The sequence below is a fragment of the Notechis scutatus genome, chromosome 1 (genome assembly GCF_049901735.1).
Source record: "Notechis scutatus isolate UNSWTSFEM ecotype Mainland chromosome 1, rNotScu1.2, whole genome shotgun sequence".
NCBI classification, from domain to species: Eukaryota; Metazoa; Chordata; class Lepidosauria; order Squamata; family Elapidae; genus Notechis; species Notechis scutatus.
The window spans coordinates 323,541,162-323,560,381 of record NC_142009.1 but is presented as its reverse complement, the minus strand read 5'-3'; the positions used below and the strand labels follow the sequence as shown (position 1 = coordinate 323,560,381).

Below are 19,220 nucleotides of genomic sequence, written 5' to 3'. Positions count from 1 at the left end.
GGTGCAGCCTTCATATCACTTACTTGGGGTGAGGTTATTTGGAAGCGCTTACCTAGGGCTGCCAAAGGTATGTCTCTTGCTAAATAACTTGTTCGTGCAAGGACAAGTGATCTCAGCGGTGTCTGAGGATCTATCTATCTATCTATCTATCTATCTATCTATCTATCTATCTATCTATCATCTATCTAATCTACCTTGTCTGCCTGTCTGTCTATATATCTACACCTGTATTTATCTAATCTTCGTTTAGCCCATCCTATCACATTTTTACATCTCCCATCTTACCTAAGTGACTTTGGGAGGTATAGAGGGATGCTTTAGAGTTTTTCTTTACAGTCAGATTTAAGTTAAAAACTAGGCATGTGTGTGCATATAGTAGACAATTCCCTTCATGGGAATGTGGTTCGAAGTTTTCCAGTGAAATGTTTTGTCAGTGCAATGCCACAAATAGTTACAAAAGTGGGAGGACCTATTGAATGAGACTAAGGCTGGGTTTTCTAGTCCATTTTTTTCTCCAGGACTATTTGCTCCGAGGCTTCTTTTATATTGTTATTATTTGATCATTATTACTGTAATAATTGTATTGGCAATTTAATATTACTTGCCAAAGTGACTGGATAAGTCTTATGTGTGCCTCTTTTTGCTTCCTAAGTAGAATGTGATAGAAATATGGATATCATATCCTCAGTTTGTGAGTTTTATGGTGGTAAAAAAATCTTATGACAGTTTGACAACTAATTTATTGTATTTTATAGTACTTCTACCCCAGGGGTGTCAAATTAAATTTCATTGAGGGCCACATCAGGATTGGTTTTGACCTTGGAGGGCCAGGTGGGGGTGTGGCCATGGTGGGTGTGACATGGGACCGCACCTCCACAGACATGGTTTTATAAACTTATAAAAATAGAGACATTATTGTGATTTTGTTTTTTTAATAATTACTTGATCTACTTGATCACCTTATGAGAGAGAGAGAGAGAGAGAGAGACCAGATCAAGAAATTGGCTCCATAGGAAGACTAGAACTCCATAGGAAGACTAGACATAAAATTATTGACAGGCTGCAGTAGCAGAATCCTGCAAGCCTGAAAGATAAAATATTTTATTTTTCCTCCCTTCTATAACCTGAGTCAAGGACAGCCTCCTGCAGCGCTCTGGGTTTTGGGCCCGGAAGACCTCCTGGGCAACTCCAGAGGCCCCATTTTGGGCCTGGATGACTCCAGAGACCTGTTTTAGACCTGGAAGGCTTCCTGGGCGACTCCGGAGGTCAAAAGCAGGGACAGGGGGGTGCGTGCCCCACCCACGCCCCATTTTTGCTAGCAGAGGCACTGCGGGCCGGTCCTTTGTTATTTCTAGACTGGCCCTGTGGACCAGATCTAAGCATCCCATGGGCTGGATCCAGCCCGCAGGCCTTGAGTTTGACACCCCTACTCTTTCCTATGCAGTTTGTAAAAATTTTAAAACAACTCAAAAAGTATCTTAACCTGACACTGGCTTAATAATAATATTTAATATTTATTTACCCTAACATTTTACATTTTAGTATCTTTTACTAAGAATTATTTAGTGTGAATCCCCTTCAAACTTTTTCAAGATAGGGTATATTGTCACTATCAAAGAAAAACTTTACTGTGTAAATTGTGATTGAATTCTGTAGAAGAATTACTTTTGCATTTTTGCTACTCTAAAATAAGCAGAGCTCTTAAAAGTGTTTATTGGATAACATCCTGGATGTGTAAGTATACTTATTTATTTTAATATGTTTGTATTCTACTTACCCTCCATATACGCTAGCTGCAAATTATTGAGTGTTAACTATTGTAAACATTGGTCTTAAACGCATAAAGGATCATTAAAACCAGACTAAATCCCATGTTGGACAAAATGAATAAAATTGCATGTACCATTTTATTCTGAATATTTTTGCTAGTTGATATGCTGTATGATATATACTATTGTATATTTGATGTAACATTATTAATATTACTTATTTAATCACATTTGTACTCTTAGGTGTTTTCTTAGGATTCATATTTGGATCTCTCAGTGGTATCTAGTTCAAGCATCCACTATTTTTTCAAGTAATATCCTGGGTTACTTGGAATGATAATTTTAAGAATGTTACGTTATAGTCCAGAGTAGCTCATTTGGGATAGGCAATAGGTTTCTCATTCAAGGATGTTAACAACTGTACTGTTTATACTATTGTTGATAGTGACTTGGTGACATTAATATTTATGACATTTTATGGTAAAGGAGCATTTTATTTTAAATTGTACGAATGCAGATATATATTAAAGAAAAGCTCAGGTCCCCATTTTTCAGATTGGATATAAAGGTGGCTCAAAAATAGAAAATTACATTTGTATGAAGTTGCAGTGCTGGTTAGGACTTCAGTAGGGTTTTTTGTGAAGTATTGAAATTATTAAATTTAATAGCTGTGTTTATTATGATGTGTGTACATGTACTATGCTTGTGAACAGCATTAAAGTCTTTTGCAGTTTTATTGACTCTTCATTTTCCAGCCATTTTTCCAATAAATATTTCAAGGATTAGTAAAAGTAAATAATATTGAACTGGATTACTTCCATAAAGCCGATGGAATTATTCCATTGAAAACTTGTTCTTTTATGGGTCTGCATCCCTCTTCCTGTCTCAATTAGCTTCCTTGTCTGTTATAATGATGATAAATGTTCTATTGTGAGGAAGGGAAGGCAGATTTATTTGTCACAATGGAGCAGCAAATTGTGTCCTCCAAATAAAGTAAGAGGGTGCAATGATTCAGAGGTTAAAGACACTGAGCTTGTCAGTTGGAAACCTAACAGCCCAGGTTAGAGACCTAAGCGCTGCTTGACAGGGTGAGCTCCCACTACATGCTCCACCTCCTGTCCTTCTAGCAGTTCAAAAGCATGTAAATGTGAGTAGATAAATAGGTACCACTTCAGTGGGAAGGTAGCAGCATTCCATGCACCTCAATGTATTATCATGCTCACTGAAGTGTCTTTGGACAATGCTGGCTCCCTCAGCTAAGAAACAGATGAGCATTGCACCCTCAAGTCCAACATGTCTGGACAGAAGAAACCTTTACCTTTATAATATCAACCTCTCTAAGCCTAAACCACTGATGTAAGAAATACATGTTATGATACTTTTATTTTTCTATGGGTGAAAATTGTGTCCTTTTTCTAGTTTCCTTGGTTTGTATTATGTTTAGAAAAGTGAGCCAATTAATACGAGAAATATATTTGGCAATGATAGATGGGACTAAAGCTATTTCTTCTATGAATTTAACTTAGAGAATTTTTGCATGCTGTGAATTGCATTGGGTAAAAAATAAATCATGGCCTTTTGTATGGAGAGGCCTACTATTTCAAGATGAAAAGGTTTTTTTTTTCCTACAGAAAAAAACTTTGAGAGTTATGAAGGGAAAGTTCAAGGTGTAACAGGATACTATATGGCTGTAATTCTTTTGACACTTTGGAGTATTTCAGTAAGGGAACCACTTTGTCCCCAATGTAAGGAAAATATTAAATCCAAATTTGGGTGGGTATGTATGTATGCACACACACACACACACACATTAAATTTTATGTTGGTTGTTGAAACATTTCACTTAAGGTTAACTACAATAATTCCTGTGCTTAACCAGGCCTTTTGGATCTACCACTTTTAATGTTTTGCCACAAATATTTTGAAATGGGTCCTAGTTTCTCCTTCCCAGTGTTTTGTGTTTTTAATTTGCCTTCTGCATCAGGTTCTAAAATGGTTTCTCTCAAATGTGGCATTGGGAACATGCAGAGGTATAATTGTACAATCACTGTCTATATATTCAGAACTGGCTATATATAAAATAGGGAGTCAAAATGACACTTTGCCAGAGAGGTTATGTTAGCATTCTTTTATGCAAAGTGCTGGTTGGCATTCTGGGTTTTTGAGTTGTGCCAAGAAAACACACAGTTCCATCTTGAGGGTTGTCTATCTCTCTATGAACACATATACAAAAACAAATATTTTACAGCATTTGCTAACTGGTACAAAGTAACTTCTTTTTAATGTAGTAAGTATTACCTTTAAATAAACAAAATATGTTTGTGAGTTGGTATTGGCATTTAAGCAAAATGAGGTAAATGAAGGAAACCTAAACAAGTTCCTGCAGAAAATAATAGTAGTACTACTGTAGCATGTGATGGCAGTTTATTAACTGAATTAGATTTATCTGTTCTATGTTGGTGTTTGGTATTTTTCCCCAACCAAATATTAATTTTCTTTCTAGAACTCAAAGCCTAGACTAGTCAACAGCCGTGCATTTCTACAGTAATATCATAAATGTGATTCTTTAAATAGAAATTTAGATAATAAGATATTTTCCAACTTCAAAAAAATACCTTTGAAACCTTGTGAATGGAGAAATGTCTTGATAGATCTATGTTTAAATTTGAATTTAGCTGATTCACACTTCTTTCAATATTAGGGTTTTAATTATTATGAGTTTGAAACATGTTAATGGAAAAAAATGAAAACAGTCAGTAAGGCCATATGCTTCTCCAGAGGTTTTAATGGCTAGTGTATTTTTGTAGATTTAGTGGAATTTAGTAAGAAAATATTATTTTCATATTACAGAAAGAAAGTATAAACGATCAAACAGACAACTTACTTTCTTAAAATAATTCCTTATTGATTTGAGCATTTTGGATTGCCAGTGAACTTGCCCTGATTTTATTTGAATTAACTGAAGGATATGCATCTTAACATGATGGTATTTGCTGGCAAGTGAAATTATAAATATCTTTCTCCCAGAATATTTTAAATATAAATAAAAAGTATGATTTGAGATGTAACTTGATTGCAACTTTATGTTCTCCGTATTAGCATCTTTCTTCTGTTCATTGCCTGAGGTCTTATGTTCTGTTCTCCAGGGCTCCCCATACAAAAAACCAAAGTTTCATATGAGTCATTAAGTCTTTAATCTTACTCAGATTATTTACTGTAAACATACACTTGCATTCCAGAATTGCCCCAGCAAAGTGCTATTTTGACTTTACTCTTTGATAGCTGAAGGGTATACTATCAAATTAGCTTATATAATAAATTGTGTCCCTCCCCCTTTCCTGGTTTCATTCCCTGACTTTCTGGGGCTATTACTTCTATAGTTGAGCAGACTTATTGGCAGACGTATTGGCAGACTTTGAACTGAATTCATTTTATACCTCAGACTGGAATATTGGTAATTGGTGGTATCTTTGTTGCAGAGATGGTATGCTGCTGATTCTGCTTCATTTGGTTCTTATAGTTCAACATTTCTATACAGCACAGAGACAAATTTGTAAAGAAATTAAATAGGTTTTGCTCAAGGATTAGAAAGTGAACTTCGCATTAGACCTGTTAACCAGACCTGTTTTGAAAGCATATTGTTATTCCTGCTATTTGAATTGGATTAGCCTTTTAGAATAGTTGGGGTTTTGTTGTGTGGCTATCTTGTTCCTTGCACTAGGACAGGAAGTCAGGCTTGATGTCCTTTGGTTCCTTCAATATGTGTATTAGATTATTGCTTATTTAAACTTTTGTAAAGCTGGAAGACATGAAACTAGTCTGTATACCTAATTCAAAGAATTTACACAAATAGATTGGGTATACATTCAATAATAAATTATTTTAATAAGTAATTTAATAAGTAATTTAATAATTAATACATAACAGATACAGGGATTTTCACTCATCTTTTTTTCCAGGTGGGAAATGTAAGTTAAACCTCATTTTGAACTCTTACTCTGCAATAGCTTGGTTTTGATATAAAACACCCAAGCCAAATAACTTTGTTTGCTGCTTGGTTTATTTTTTTAAAGAAGCAAGTATTAGGATTGATCAGGGAGTGTGAACACACTAAGAGAAATCTGTGTTGCCAAGTAATTCTAGAAATATCCTCATTTCCTTTTTAAAATATAGGTTAGTATTCATATTAGTATTAGCCAAAGACAATGAAGACAATGTGAGGAAGGATTTTTTTCAAATTAGAGGATCTCTTATGGGACTAATTTGATTTTGTAGCTATATATGCAGTGTAAAAACATTATGTACCATTGTTCCAGAGTACTTCTATTATTTATTGATCATGTATGCATTTCTAATATGTATACATAACAAAGTCCAAGTATGTAAAAAAAAAAGAATTACCACATTAAAATAATTACAATAGAATCTAAAAAGGTATTACAGTGATAGGTAAAAAGTTATGCTAAAACATTATAAAGAGGAAAAACCACCTCATAGAACCAAGTTTCAGGATTCTAGTACAAATATATAACTATTACAGACTCAGCAGCACTTAACTTAAAGATTAACTTAACTTAAATGTAATTTTGTCAAATAGCATTTACTCAAGCACCTCTTCTATATAATTTAGCTTTCAGTTGCACTGTAAACACATAAAACGAATTGTGCTGAGTTCAACATGAAACCTGAAAGAGAAGCAAGCAGATCATGATTTTTTTGGGGTACCTGTATGGAGAGACCTAAAGAAAGAAGGGTGAAAGGGATGATAATCCACTGCCCTTTATGTCAAGGCAGAGCTTATCAGAATTGCATGTTCTCATAAGGATTTCTTGATTAGCTATCATCACTTTCTTACAAATCATGTTTTTTTCCTTTCATGCTTCGTAATCCAGTATCAAACTTGTTTATGATCTTCTAGTTGCCTTAACAAATTTTAAAAAGAAAGCAAGACATTAAACTTATTCATTACCCTTGAAAGCTGAGCAGAACTATCTTGATGAACAAATCCTTGAAGAAAGCACACTCCTTTTATCTAATGAGATATTTGGTTCGCTGTAGTAGAATAGATGCCAACAACATCACTTCCTGATTATTTTAAATTCTGTTAGTTGAAAGGTTAGCTTTTCTGATGTCCTAATTCCATCTTCTTGGTTGGAAGAAAAGCATTCTAAAGGATGAGGCCAGGAAAAATTACAATGTATTACATTTTTCAATGCCTTCTTTTCTTGTCAGGCGAAGTGGACTGCTGAATGGCATATTTTCTTTCTCCAAGTCATATTATGCAAGCTTTAATACATCTGAGGTTTTTTTTTTTTGGGGGTGTGCATTTATGTAAGTTGTATCACATACAGTAGTTCATCAGGGATTTTTTTCCTTTTATCTCCAGTGTAATTTTTAGTATTCACTCTTTGGAAATATTCTGAAGTGGTAAAAGTGATTAGCTACAATCTTAGTTATCCTAACCTCTCTTTAGAGAGGACCATAAATCATAGATGCTGCTGCCAAAGGATGTTACACAAGAAACACATCTTCTCCATTGCTTGCTGATTTTCCTGTTTTACATAGCAATTATTTGGGGGGAAATACCTAGTCTTGGTTTTAGGTACTTTAGCAAATACTATGGATGAAGTTGACAAGTATATATTTGTTTGTTATAGGTTTGTTAAAATATTTTCCTTAAGGTTTTCCATTTAGAAAATATAGATGACTTTAAAACAGGATTTGGAAAAAAAGATAATGTCCAGTGGGCATAATGCCTGTGAGGGCCAGCTGCAATGGCTACAGACTTCAGAAGCATCCAGCTGGTCAAAAAAGCAATACAATGCTGACCTCCAAAAGGACTTTGAAGGCTCTTTAATGAGAACAGGGCTGTTTCTCACAGGCTTAGATAAGCTTGGATAGAGGATGGAAGATGCTCTTATTAACTGTGTTATAACTGTGTGCTAGGGTGGTTATTTCTTCTCCAGTGCAATTGCTTGATTTTTAAAATTATTTTAATGCTGTGTAAGCCACACAAAGTTGTTTGATAGCCTTGGAATTTGAGCACATTAAGACTTAAAATGTTTTATTATTTAAATCCAAGGATCTTACTCAGTTTTTATCTTAATACATTTGCAGTATAAGAAATCCATTAAAAATACTATTTTGTCATCTCTATGTTGATCTTCACAAACGTTAAAGCAGAGATAGTTATTTGTCCCGGGACCCTTCCTGTATTACCTTTTAAGGCATCAGAAGTATTGCTTTAAAACAGAGTAAAAAATTCCATTGATGATTTATGAGACAACTTAGCTATAATGCCGAAAGAATCCTGTTGAGTAACCATATTGTTCCAGATTTCACAGTAATGTTGCCAAGTTAATATTTTTTAAATTAATGGGTCTTAAATGATTACACACAAAGTGGCATTTGTAATTTAATTACTCTAGAATGCATCTATGAAGCTAGCTTTGCAGTCTTCAGAAACACGTACTTAAGACTATGGATAAGAAGGTTGTACATTCTGTATTGTGCTACTAGGGCTCCTGTGGTGGAATGAAGTCTAAATCTGGCCCAAGTTGCAGACTCAGCACTGAAGAAACCAGGTTGCTCAATGTTTTGCAGTGATTGAGTTTATGAGACAATTTTTGCTAGGAAAGTATTGTTTTCTTACATGGCTTTGGTTTCCCCCCTCCACTTGTGAAAAGCGTTCCTAGGACAATAGTCCAGCTTGCTAGATCATGTTGGCATTGGCCACAGTGATGGCATTTGTCAGGACTAAGTATAAATGGCTTTTGTGGATATTAGGGTGTTTGGGTGCCTTTATTTCCCTTTCTAATTCAACTTGTATAGCACAACAAGTTTGTTTCGGAATCAAAGGAGTTTGTGCTCATTTGGGTTACGTGTATTTAATTAATAGTGTGTTCTGTTTAGTAGAACTTACTCTTAACTAAGAGAGTTTAATACTCTATGTTTTGCTAGTCCCTGTTATGAGATTTGTATTGGGCCAAGATATACATTAAAAAGAGACCCAGAATGTTACAGATGTAATTTAACATTCTCTATTAGTACATGTAATTCTAGCTTTGAAACTAAGAAAGTTCTCTTTTTTAGTCATTGGAATGGCTGTTCTGATGCTCCAGACTGCTCTTAGGAAAGCAACTGCAGTGCTTTCTGTTCCCTAAGATGACAGCAGGCTAATATGACAAATGGATGTGTTGCTCATAATAATGTAGATATTCAGATCCTCCTTTTGCTGCTTAAGAAATGCCCTATAGGCCTTCTCCCATTTCAGTCAAATGGCTGCAGGGCACTTTGTTCAGTCAGTGATAGATTCAATGTAGAGAAAAGTAAAGTCCTACACTTAGGCAAGAAAAACCAAAAGTACACATACAGATTGGGTGAAACCAGGCTCGATAGCAGTAAATGTGAGAGGGATCTTGGAGTCTTAGTGGACAACCAGCTAAATATGAGCCAACAGTGTGCAGCAGCAGCCAAAAAAGCTAATGCAATCCTAAATTGCATTAACAGAGGGATACAATTGAGATCAAGAGAGGTACTAATACTACCCTATAAAGCCTTAGTAAGGCCACACCTAGAGTACTGCATCTAGTTTTGGTCACCACACTATAAAAAAGATGTTGAGACTCTGGAAAAAGTACAGAGAAGAGCAACCAGGATGATTAGGGGACTGGAGACTAAAACATATGAAGAACGGTTACAGTAACTGGGCATGGCTAGTCTAGTGAAGAGAAGTCTAGTGAAGAGAAGGACCAGGGGAGACATGATAGCAGTTTGAGGGGCTGCCACAGAGAGGAGGCAGTCAAGCTATTTTCCAAGGCACCTGAAGGCCAGACAAGGAATAATGGATAGAAAATGATCAAGGAGAGATTCAACCTAGAAATAAGGAGAAACTTTCTGACAGTGAGAACAATCAACCAATGGAACAGCTTGCCCTCAGAAGTTGTGGGAGCTTCATCACTTGAGACTTTCAAGAAGAGATTGGACTGCCATTTGTCAGAAATGGTGTAGGGTCTCCCGCTTGGGCGGGGGGGGGGTTAGACTAAATGACCTATAAGATTCCTTCCAACTCTGATTATCTGTTATCTGTTATCTTAGAATGGATAGCACCAGAGACTGAACAATTGTTGCATAGCCGCCTTTGATTGGCTGCCATGTTACAGATACACACAAATGAAAAAGTGAGTTCAAAGTGCATTCTTAATGCCTTGAGGCTTTTTGAGTTCATTTAGATGGGCCATAGTGCTAGATACATCTTAGTTGCATACAGGGTTGTTAACTGAGAAATTAATTTACAGAACAATTATGGACATTGCTTTGTTAGGTGTTAAAATGGATGTTATGGAAATACTAATCCCTCCCATCTGTTTTTCTCTGAGGGGTTGATTGCATGTGATGAAATAAAATTCATATCAAATCTGAACTGTTTACTTAGTGTGTAGGATCTTGCTGCTTCATGAATCGAATGCTACAAATGCTGTGGTTTTCTTACTGAAAGATTATAACCTCAAGCAACACCGCAGAATTATGGTTGACCTATATACTTTACCTCAACTACAATGAATACATGCACATTCCAAGCAATTGTAATAGTGGTGATTATTTTGACAGTGAACATAATAGTCTTGAGTAATCCCAGAGTTGTAAAATCATAGTTTATGAATGCTTCATTCTTGTGATGAGGCAAGTTGTGTGTTTATTTGTGAAATTGTCACTAATTGAGCTGGCTTTTGTAGCACAAATAATCACATTCTTCTATCCCCTCCGGACACAAATATTATGGAAGCAGGCATTAAGAGCTTTTTCTTAGATCTTAGAAAAAATGCCATGTGTGTGATTAAAAAAATGCTACTTGCCATACTTGCCATAGGCCTGGAAGACTCAATCTTAGTCTCCATTTAAAAATGCTTCTATCTCCTACAGATGAATGTGCCTAAGTTGAATTACAATGTGCCACATAGAAAAGCAAACACAGGGCATTGGATCAGAAGTATCCATGGGTCTCCGTATGTGAGTGAAGTAAGCCCCACACTATGAAATATAGTAATATGTTTGTTAGGGTTATTAGATATTTTAAGAAAGAGGATTAGTTGATTGTAGAGTTGTAATTGCAGGAATGTTCCAATCTCGGATGGCAAACCTCAGATAAAGAATATTTCCAAGCAAATACAACTCAGATAAACAAAGTCACTAATCTAAAGGAGGATTAGAGAGAGGAAGTAAACATATGTTAGACTTTAACTGGAGATAATTAATTGTATGGATTACTGTGCTAAACAGTAACCAAAGTTAAGCAGTAACCAAAGTTAACCAATGATGGAGGATAACTAAAAATGTGTATAAATGCAAGACTAGACTCCAATAAAGATCATCATGATTCAGTTGTTCATGATCAAACAACTCGACTGCCTCGTCATTACAACAGTTGATCATCCTGATTATTACCAAAAACACATGCATTTCTAAGAAAGATAAGAGCTTCCCAAAAACTTTTGTACCTTGGGCTGATGTTTCACATCTTGATGATCACAATAACAATGGAACACATAACTGGTGATTTCCACTCCCCGCCCCCTGTAAGTGAAGAGGAAAGGAGAAGCTCAAAGCAGTCAAATTGTTTTTTTGCATTCCATGATTTGTCCTTTGGACTCAGCTACTGGGACAACATGTAAGACTTGGGCCCTTTTCTTTTTTATTTATTTTATTACCACAGCGAAAAAAAAGTTATAAAAATACATATTAAATCAACAAATTCATTACTTCATTAAAATAATGCCACAGAAAGTAAGCCCTATTAAAATCTCTTATACACATGGATTTTCCTAATTATTTTTAAAGCCAATGAGTTATTAATTATGTTATTTTTCTGTAAATAATTGAATAACCTTTACCCTAATCATAAACAGCATTTTAATTATTTACATTCTGTTTTTCAAACTGCATTTCCCAAATCTGATACGTTTGCGTAGAATATTAATTGAAATCAAAGTGGTAATCTGCCTTCTTTATTCAGACAGACAAATTGTCTACAAGGTAGCAAATGAAGTATGCTGGACATCTAAATATTTTCCTGCTTGTACCAATATGTTCTGTTAGTACAAATGATTGTTTAGTGGCTTTTGCCAGTAGAATCCTGCAAACCCAGTTATTCCCAGTTATCCTTGTTAAGGCTAGAGATTATTATCATTGCTATACAAGTAGTCCTCGATTTACAACAATTCATTTAGAGACCATTTTAAATTACAACACCACTTTAAAAAGTGACTCATACTTACAAAGTATGAGGAGTCATATTTACAACCATTGCACCATCCATCCCCAAGTCATGTGATCAAAATTTGGGTGCTTGGTAACCAGCGTATATTTATGACAGTTGCAGCATCCCAGGTTCACAAAGCTATCTATAGCTTTTGTATAGATACTAGTGTTGGACAAAAAAATCCAATCAGGTTCTAAGCCAGGAGAAAGATACTGGAAATAAAATGGAGGCTGGCTACAAGGAAAGAAGGTCTCTGTTTATTTGGTTTCCAGAAACTTCAGTGACAGCAGCACGTATCTGGGGTGGCTGACAACATGGCTGGGTGAATGGATGGATTTTATAGGGTTCTGGGGTTTGGTGATTGTGATGCTCCAGGGGTTGTGCAATGTAGTGAGCCTTGTGCCTTTTGCTATTCTAATGGTGGTGGGTAAAATTTATTACATCTTAAAGGTCATGTCCTGTCCTTAAAATTTGGGTGGGGGAATGTAAATTCTTAATCCCATCTGCTCCAGTCTTCTGTGGGAGCTGTGGCCTAGCCTTTCTTAACAGGTACAGAATAACCATCTCTAAAGACTTGAGGCTTCTGCTTGAGGCTATGGCAGAAGACTGAGGCTGCTTTCTGCCTTTGTTAAGATTTTCTCCATTTCTCCTTTGGGGAAATATAATATTCTGCTCTTTTAATATCCCCCAAAATATTTCATTCTCCAGGAGTGTGTGCGTGTGTGTGTGGGGCTTCCCACACCAGGTGTCCTGGAGTTGCTTATTATGGCATTGTAGTGTGTGTATCTACGGAAATATGTGTGATGCTTGTTTTTCTTAGAAATGGAATTTGTAAACTGTTCATTTGGAAGCACTAAAATATGTAAACTTAAAAAAATGGATCCCTACAAATCTGATTTTAAAAACTTGTATAAAGTTCTGGAGCTTTAGAGATCTGAAAGTTTTATAAATTGAAAAATGGATAAGGCTATAGAGATAAATCTCAAATGCACCCTGTATTTGTTAGCAATTAAAACATGGAGGTAGTAAAGTGTTCTGTCTAGATGTAGTTTGGTGTAGTGGTTAAAGGCCTCAAGCTACAAACCTAGACTGTGAGTTCTAGTCCTGTCTTGGGCCCAAAGCCAACTGAGTGACCTTGGGCCAATCACTTTATCTTAGCCCTAGCAAGAAGTGATGGCAAATTACTTTTGAAAAAATTTGCCAAGAAAACTACAGGAACTTGTTCAAATAGTCTCTCAGAATTGGACACGGTTGTACAGAAGGATAAATAAAACTTAGAATGCTACTATAAACAGATAATAATTCTTTCTTACATTTTATGAGACAACAAAAACAGCCTTCTGAAGCATGAATAGATTCCCAATAGTATCTAAAGGCCATGATTCCCAACAACTAGAGACCACATTTACTTAGTGATATGTTAATACTCAGGTTGGGAGGTATTTTTTAGGCTGTGTCTGATAATCTATGTTTTCTGCATGCAAATTATTTTTAAAATATACTTCTGGACTAATACATTAGCTGTATATGTACAGCTGTACATGTATGTATATGCAGGGGTGGGCTGCTGGGGGCTCACAGGGGCTTGGGAGATCCCCTAGATAAAACTGCAGGGCTTGGAGAGCCCCCAATAACCTCAGAAAGACAAGCAGCAAGGGAAACCTCTTAATAGGCTTAATTGAACTTCTGGGCATTCAGCCAAGAGCATTTCACACCTTGCAAGTGTTGCAAGCTAGATAAACAATCCACTCAGTGCTTGCAATGGAGAGCCATTGAGAAAGACTCCAAGATCCCTCTCATAGTCATTGTTATTAAGCCTGGTTTCACCCAGTCTTTTATTTAAATATTAAATGCACGAAATAATAAACAACTTTTTGGTATATATCCTTTTTCAGGTAATTAGGGCAAAGAAGTGATGTCGAGTTGGCCACACCCATCCAGGCATATGACCACTCAGCCACGCCCACCCAGCCAGTCATTAGGGCAGAGAGCCCCTTGCTAAAAAATTGGCCAGTTGCCTACAACAAACTAACCCATAAGCAATGGTTTCTAACCCACAGTGTTAGAGCTGCACTAATGCTAAGACCAAACCAAATAAATCAAATTAAATCTTAGTACAATGTTTGTATCCATTTATTCAAACCAGGGAAAATAAATTTTCTTAGGTTTCTGATTACCACATATACATTCAGTAATCAATATTAATAACATTTCCTTTTAAAATATGTAAAGTAATCAATGTTTCATGTTAGTGCAAATGACCTAGATATAGCAGGCTATTTCAGTTAGGGCAGTACGTTAGAACAAACAGATGCACATGCTCCTTCATTCCACGTTATCTGAGGCATTTGTGGGGAAGCCAAAATGTGTTGATTTATTGAATTAAGTTGCTTATAAGATTAAATGCCTTTGTAAATTTGAATATAATTTTTATATTTGGAAATTGATGAAGACTCAGAATTGCATCCAAATACAGTACACTGGTTAGAGTTATTTTTTGTCAGGAAAAGAGTTCTAGTGCGACCCCACTCTTGAAAGGTTAGCGCTCTGGCCATGTTCACCCACGTTCTAAGGAAGAAAACCAAGTTAGTAAGCACACATGGAAGTTTCATGTTGTTTATTTATTTATTATAGTTGTATAGCTGCTCACCTGTATTCACATGAAAACAACTCTGGACTTAATTTAAAAAATTCAATCAATATAGTCACAATTTAGAAATAAATATAAAAAAGGCACACAGCATAGGAGAGGATGATACTAAGCACAGTAATCATAGCTATTGCAAAATCTCTCTGGTCCTCTGGGACCCTCTGGCCTGATGGCATAGCCACGTCTTGAGGGATTTGTGGAAGGTTGCGAGGGATTGGGCTCATCTCACTTCTTGTGAAGTGGGGGGAAGATTCCTCAAGGTGAGTACCATGGTAGAGAAGGCCCACTTCCTGGAACAGCCAGATGTATGGTAATTCCCTGACAGACAGGACTCGTAGCATGCCTTTTCTGGCAGACTAGATGGAGCAAGAAGATTTAATTGGGGAGAGGTAGTCCCTCAGATAATGCCGTTCAGTGCTCCAGTCAGTTGGCGACGGGCGCGGTAGAAGGTGGGTTCCTTCCTGCCCTTGTTGGCAGGTAAGAGAAAGCCTTGCCGAACAGCAGCAGCACAAACAGCGGTCCTGCAGAGCCTGATGCAGAACCGGGCCCGGAGCCTTGATTGCTCCTGACAGCGCAGCTCACAATCGCCACTGGTGCCTCGCCATGCATCCCGCGCGGTGGTGGTTGGGGTCGGTCCTGGCTTTGGCTTTGGCTTTGTTCTTGGCTGTGGCTCTGGCTGGGATGGGCATCTGGAGCCTGGCCAAGCATGAGTGCCGAGGAAAAGGAAAGGGGGTCGTGATGGTTCAGGGTGGCGGGTTTTCCCCCCAAAGCCCTAGTTTGAATAGTAATAGCGGCAGAAACAGTAATAATAATAATAGCGGCAGAAACAGTGCTAGAGAGGAGACAGTAATATGCATGCATGTTTTGCTGGTTGCGTTGCTGTGGTGCAGCCTTCATACTTGGGGTGAGGTTATATGGAAGCGCTTACCTAGGGCTGCCAAAGGTAATGCCTCTTGGTAAATAACTTGTTTGGTCAAGGACAAGTGATCTCAGCGATTTCTGTCTGAGGGATGTCTGTCTGTCTGTCTGTCTGTCTGTCTATCTATCTATCTATCTATCTATCTATCTATCTATCTATCTATCTATCTATCTATCATATTTAAGAACTGCCCATCTCACCCCACAGAGAGTCTCTGGACAGTGTACAATAAAATATTAAAAGCGTAAAAACAGTATTTAAATTTTTTAAAAGGCAAGAGTTGTTAAGAATTAATTAAAAGGTGTGGTGGATCTGAATGTATGTTGGATTTGTTAGGTTAGATCATCCAAATGATTTGAAACTGAAGGTTGCGATAAACTGAGAAATGGTGCCTAAGGCGTCTTTCTCACAGAGTTTGTAGGGAGGCCCACTCTCTTAGGAGAACTTTCTATTGCATGCAGTCACCACCTGAAATTTGAAAGTATAAGCTGCCACAGACTAACTTCTGCAATGAGAATGAGGCCAAAAAGTTCATTCCTTTTTAAACAGTGAATGATACATAGCACATCTTCTGAAAATAAAGAAAAAAACAAGAATTACGTATTTCTGCATGATTATACTGGTAGTTAGCTGGTTTTATTTACAATATTGGGCAGTGGCTTGTGACTGTATTGAAACAGTAAATCCCTGAGATGTTGGCTATTGTATTAGTTGCTTGCTATGTTGTCTATCACAGTGTTAGCAGAGTATAGTGAATTTAGTCACATTTTAGTTTTACTATCTGTTTTTACAAGAAAATTTGTATTTGGAGTACAGGTAGTCCTTGACTTATGACTGCTTATTTAATGATCACCTGTAGTTACAACAACCTCAGAGAGGATGATTTATGGCTCGTAAAGCACTTCCAGGTGTCATAAGGTTCTGTTCACCTCCTCCACTCCTGTGGTCACATAATTGCATTTCAGGCACTCGGAACCCATCTCACATTTTTACTCAGTTGCAGCATCCTGTTAACCTGTGACTGTGATTTGCAATGTTTTTTTATGGTGGTTTCTGTCTTTTTGCCAATTTCCAGTACGAAATGCTCATTCAGGAGAATGGATTCGGACTTACGATAACATGCTTAACAACTACCATAAAAGTGGTTGTAAGATCAAATTCAATCATGTAAATGCCTCAACTTACGACTGTAATGCCTTACGACTGAATTTCGGGTCTCAATAGTAGTCATAAGACGAGGACTACCTGTATCTTGTGTTACAAAGAAGACCTTAAATGAGTAAAGTTTGGATGGGTGGTTAGTTATAAAGATGACTGTAAACATTGAAAATAGACAAATCAGTGGAATGTGTATCAGTTTGAAAATAATACTTTTCTTTTCTTTCTTCCAGTTTGTCCAAGTATAGACATCCGGAATAACATGACCAATTTCAGCCTGCTTGAGAATTGTACTGTGGTTGAGGGACATTTGCAGATCTTGCTTTTGTTCAGAACTAAGGCAGAGGATTTTCGAGATCTCAGCTTTCCTATGCTGACGATGGTAACCGAATACATCTTGCTATTCCGGGTCTACGGTGTGGAGAGTTTCAGGAGGCTTTTCCCCAACCTGACTGTGATCCGTGGGACTCATCTCTTTTTCAACTATGCTTTGGTCATCTTTGAGATGGTTCACTTGAAGGAGATTGGCCTCTACAGCCTGATGAACATTACCCGAGGGTCTGTACGGATTGAGAAGAATGCCGAGCTCTGCTTTTTGTCAACCATTGACTGGTCTCGGATTTTGGACTCTGTAGAAGATAATTATATTGTTGCTAACAAAGATAATAATGAGTGTGGACATGTATGCCCAGGAACAATGCAAGGGAAAAGCACCTGTCCTCAAACTGTGGTCAATGGTGATTTCACTGAGCGTTGTTGGAGTCATGCCCATTGCCAGAGAGGTAAGTTGATGAATTCAGGCTATTGCTATATGTCATTTCTTTTGCTTGTCCTGAAAACAACTTATTTTGTAAAATGCTCTCTTATTGGTCTCCCATTCCAGCTGCTTTGGCACAATTCTAGTTTAATCAAGTGTCTTACTACCAGATATTGCTGATCTACAGTTCCCCTTATCCTTCATCATGATAGCTGGAGGCTGCTGCAAGTTGTAATTCCAACAATGTCTGGAATGCTATATGTTGCATACCAATGGTCTGTAAATCTCTGAACCCTTTCTATCCTACAGCAAATGGCTATTCTTCATCTGACTTTGAAGAAGAAATAATTGTATCCCATGTAGGTAATACAGGATGAATACTCAAATTCTGTAGTTTTCTATCTTTAGCTGGAAGGATCATCTAACAAACCCTTGGAAACACTTTCATCTGAGATGTTGAAGAGTTGTAATAAATTATACCTTAAACGCTTGGGTTGATGAACAAATATTATGATTGGGTGTAAGGCTTTCTTAATATTCCTAAATGCAACATAAAAGTAACTTTGGACAGTTCCTCCCATGTGCATAGGTGGACTGTATTGTTTTGTTTTGCTTGACGATTTACTCTTTACCTATGTATGTGCATGCCTGTGTATGTGTGTGAACCTTGAGCCAGTGTTGAGTCCAAAGGCAGCTTCATTTGCCAGCTGGATGACTTTTTAAAATGTTGGTTTTAGTGCAGAAAACTGCTTATTGTACTAATTGATTGCATCTATGTATCTGCTGGCTGTCTTGTAAACTTTATCACGCCTATTTGAAATAGCTTGTCAATGTTTAGGGCTTACTAGAAGGGAAGAAACAATGAAAACTATTTTTGATTAATTACTAAACTCATTATTTACAATCTCAAGCTCTCTTCCAGGTTCTGTTTTCCATTTATTCATTTGTTTTACAAGGCCAAAACATTTTGGGTAGTAGTACTTGTGGATAAACAACTTATAAAAATGTTAACTTGACAAACTATCATGATTTGCTGAACTTTTTCTGGGTATATTTCCCAACTTTTAAAGGCATTTGTTGCAAATAGCCTATTGTCCTAATACGCGGGTCAGCAACTTGCGGCTCTAGAGCCGCATGTGGTTCTTTGGGCCCTCTCCTGCGGTTCTTTGTCAGACGAACCCACCGCTGGCTGGCCCTTCCCCTCACCCTCCCCTCACAGTCACTCCTCGCCTGCCCTGAGAAGGGAAGGGCGATGGCGACGGATGGAGACTCGCTCCGTATTCCAGAGTGGGAGTGAAGCACCTCTCTACTCGTCTCTTCTTCCATATTCCTCTTACCGCCTCTATGGCTTGCTCACTGCTCTTGCAGCACTGTGCAGTATCCCCTCCTCCTCCTGGAGCCCATTATGATGTGGAGCATCGGCTGCAGCCGTCCTGGCCAGTGTCTCAGGGCAGAGAGAAAGTCGCACGTCTCCCCGGTACGTGCAGCACCAAGAAGGGCCAGAAGAAGAGGCAAGTAGAGGGGCTCTTTGCTCCCACTCTGAAATACGTAGTGAGTCTCCATCTGCCGCCGTCGCCATTTCCTTCTCAGGGCAGGTGAAGAATGACTGCAAAGGGAGAGTGAGGAGCAGGACCAGCCAGTGGTGGGTTCAGCTGACAGGGAGCCACAGCAAGGCGTCATTTATCTGGGAACTTGAAATGAGTCTTGAT

General features: G+C 37.5%; 1 protein-coding gene across 1 annotated transcript in view; it reads left to right on the top strand.

Annotated features, from left to right (window-relative positions):
- The window catches only part of INSR (insulin receptor), an 83,027-nt gene that overhangs the window by 928 nt on the left and 62,879 nt on the right, over positions 1–19,220 (top strand). Inside the window, exon 2 of the mRNA XM_026670938.2 lies at positions 16,988–17,536. Within this exon, the coding sequence (XP_026526723.1) occupies positions 16,988–17,536 (549 nt within the window). The remainder of the gene's footprint in view (positions 1–16,987; positions 17,537–19,220) is intronic.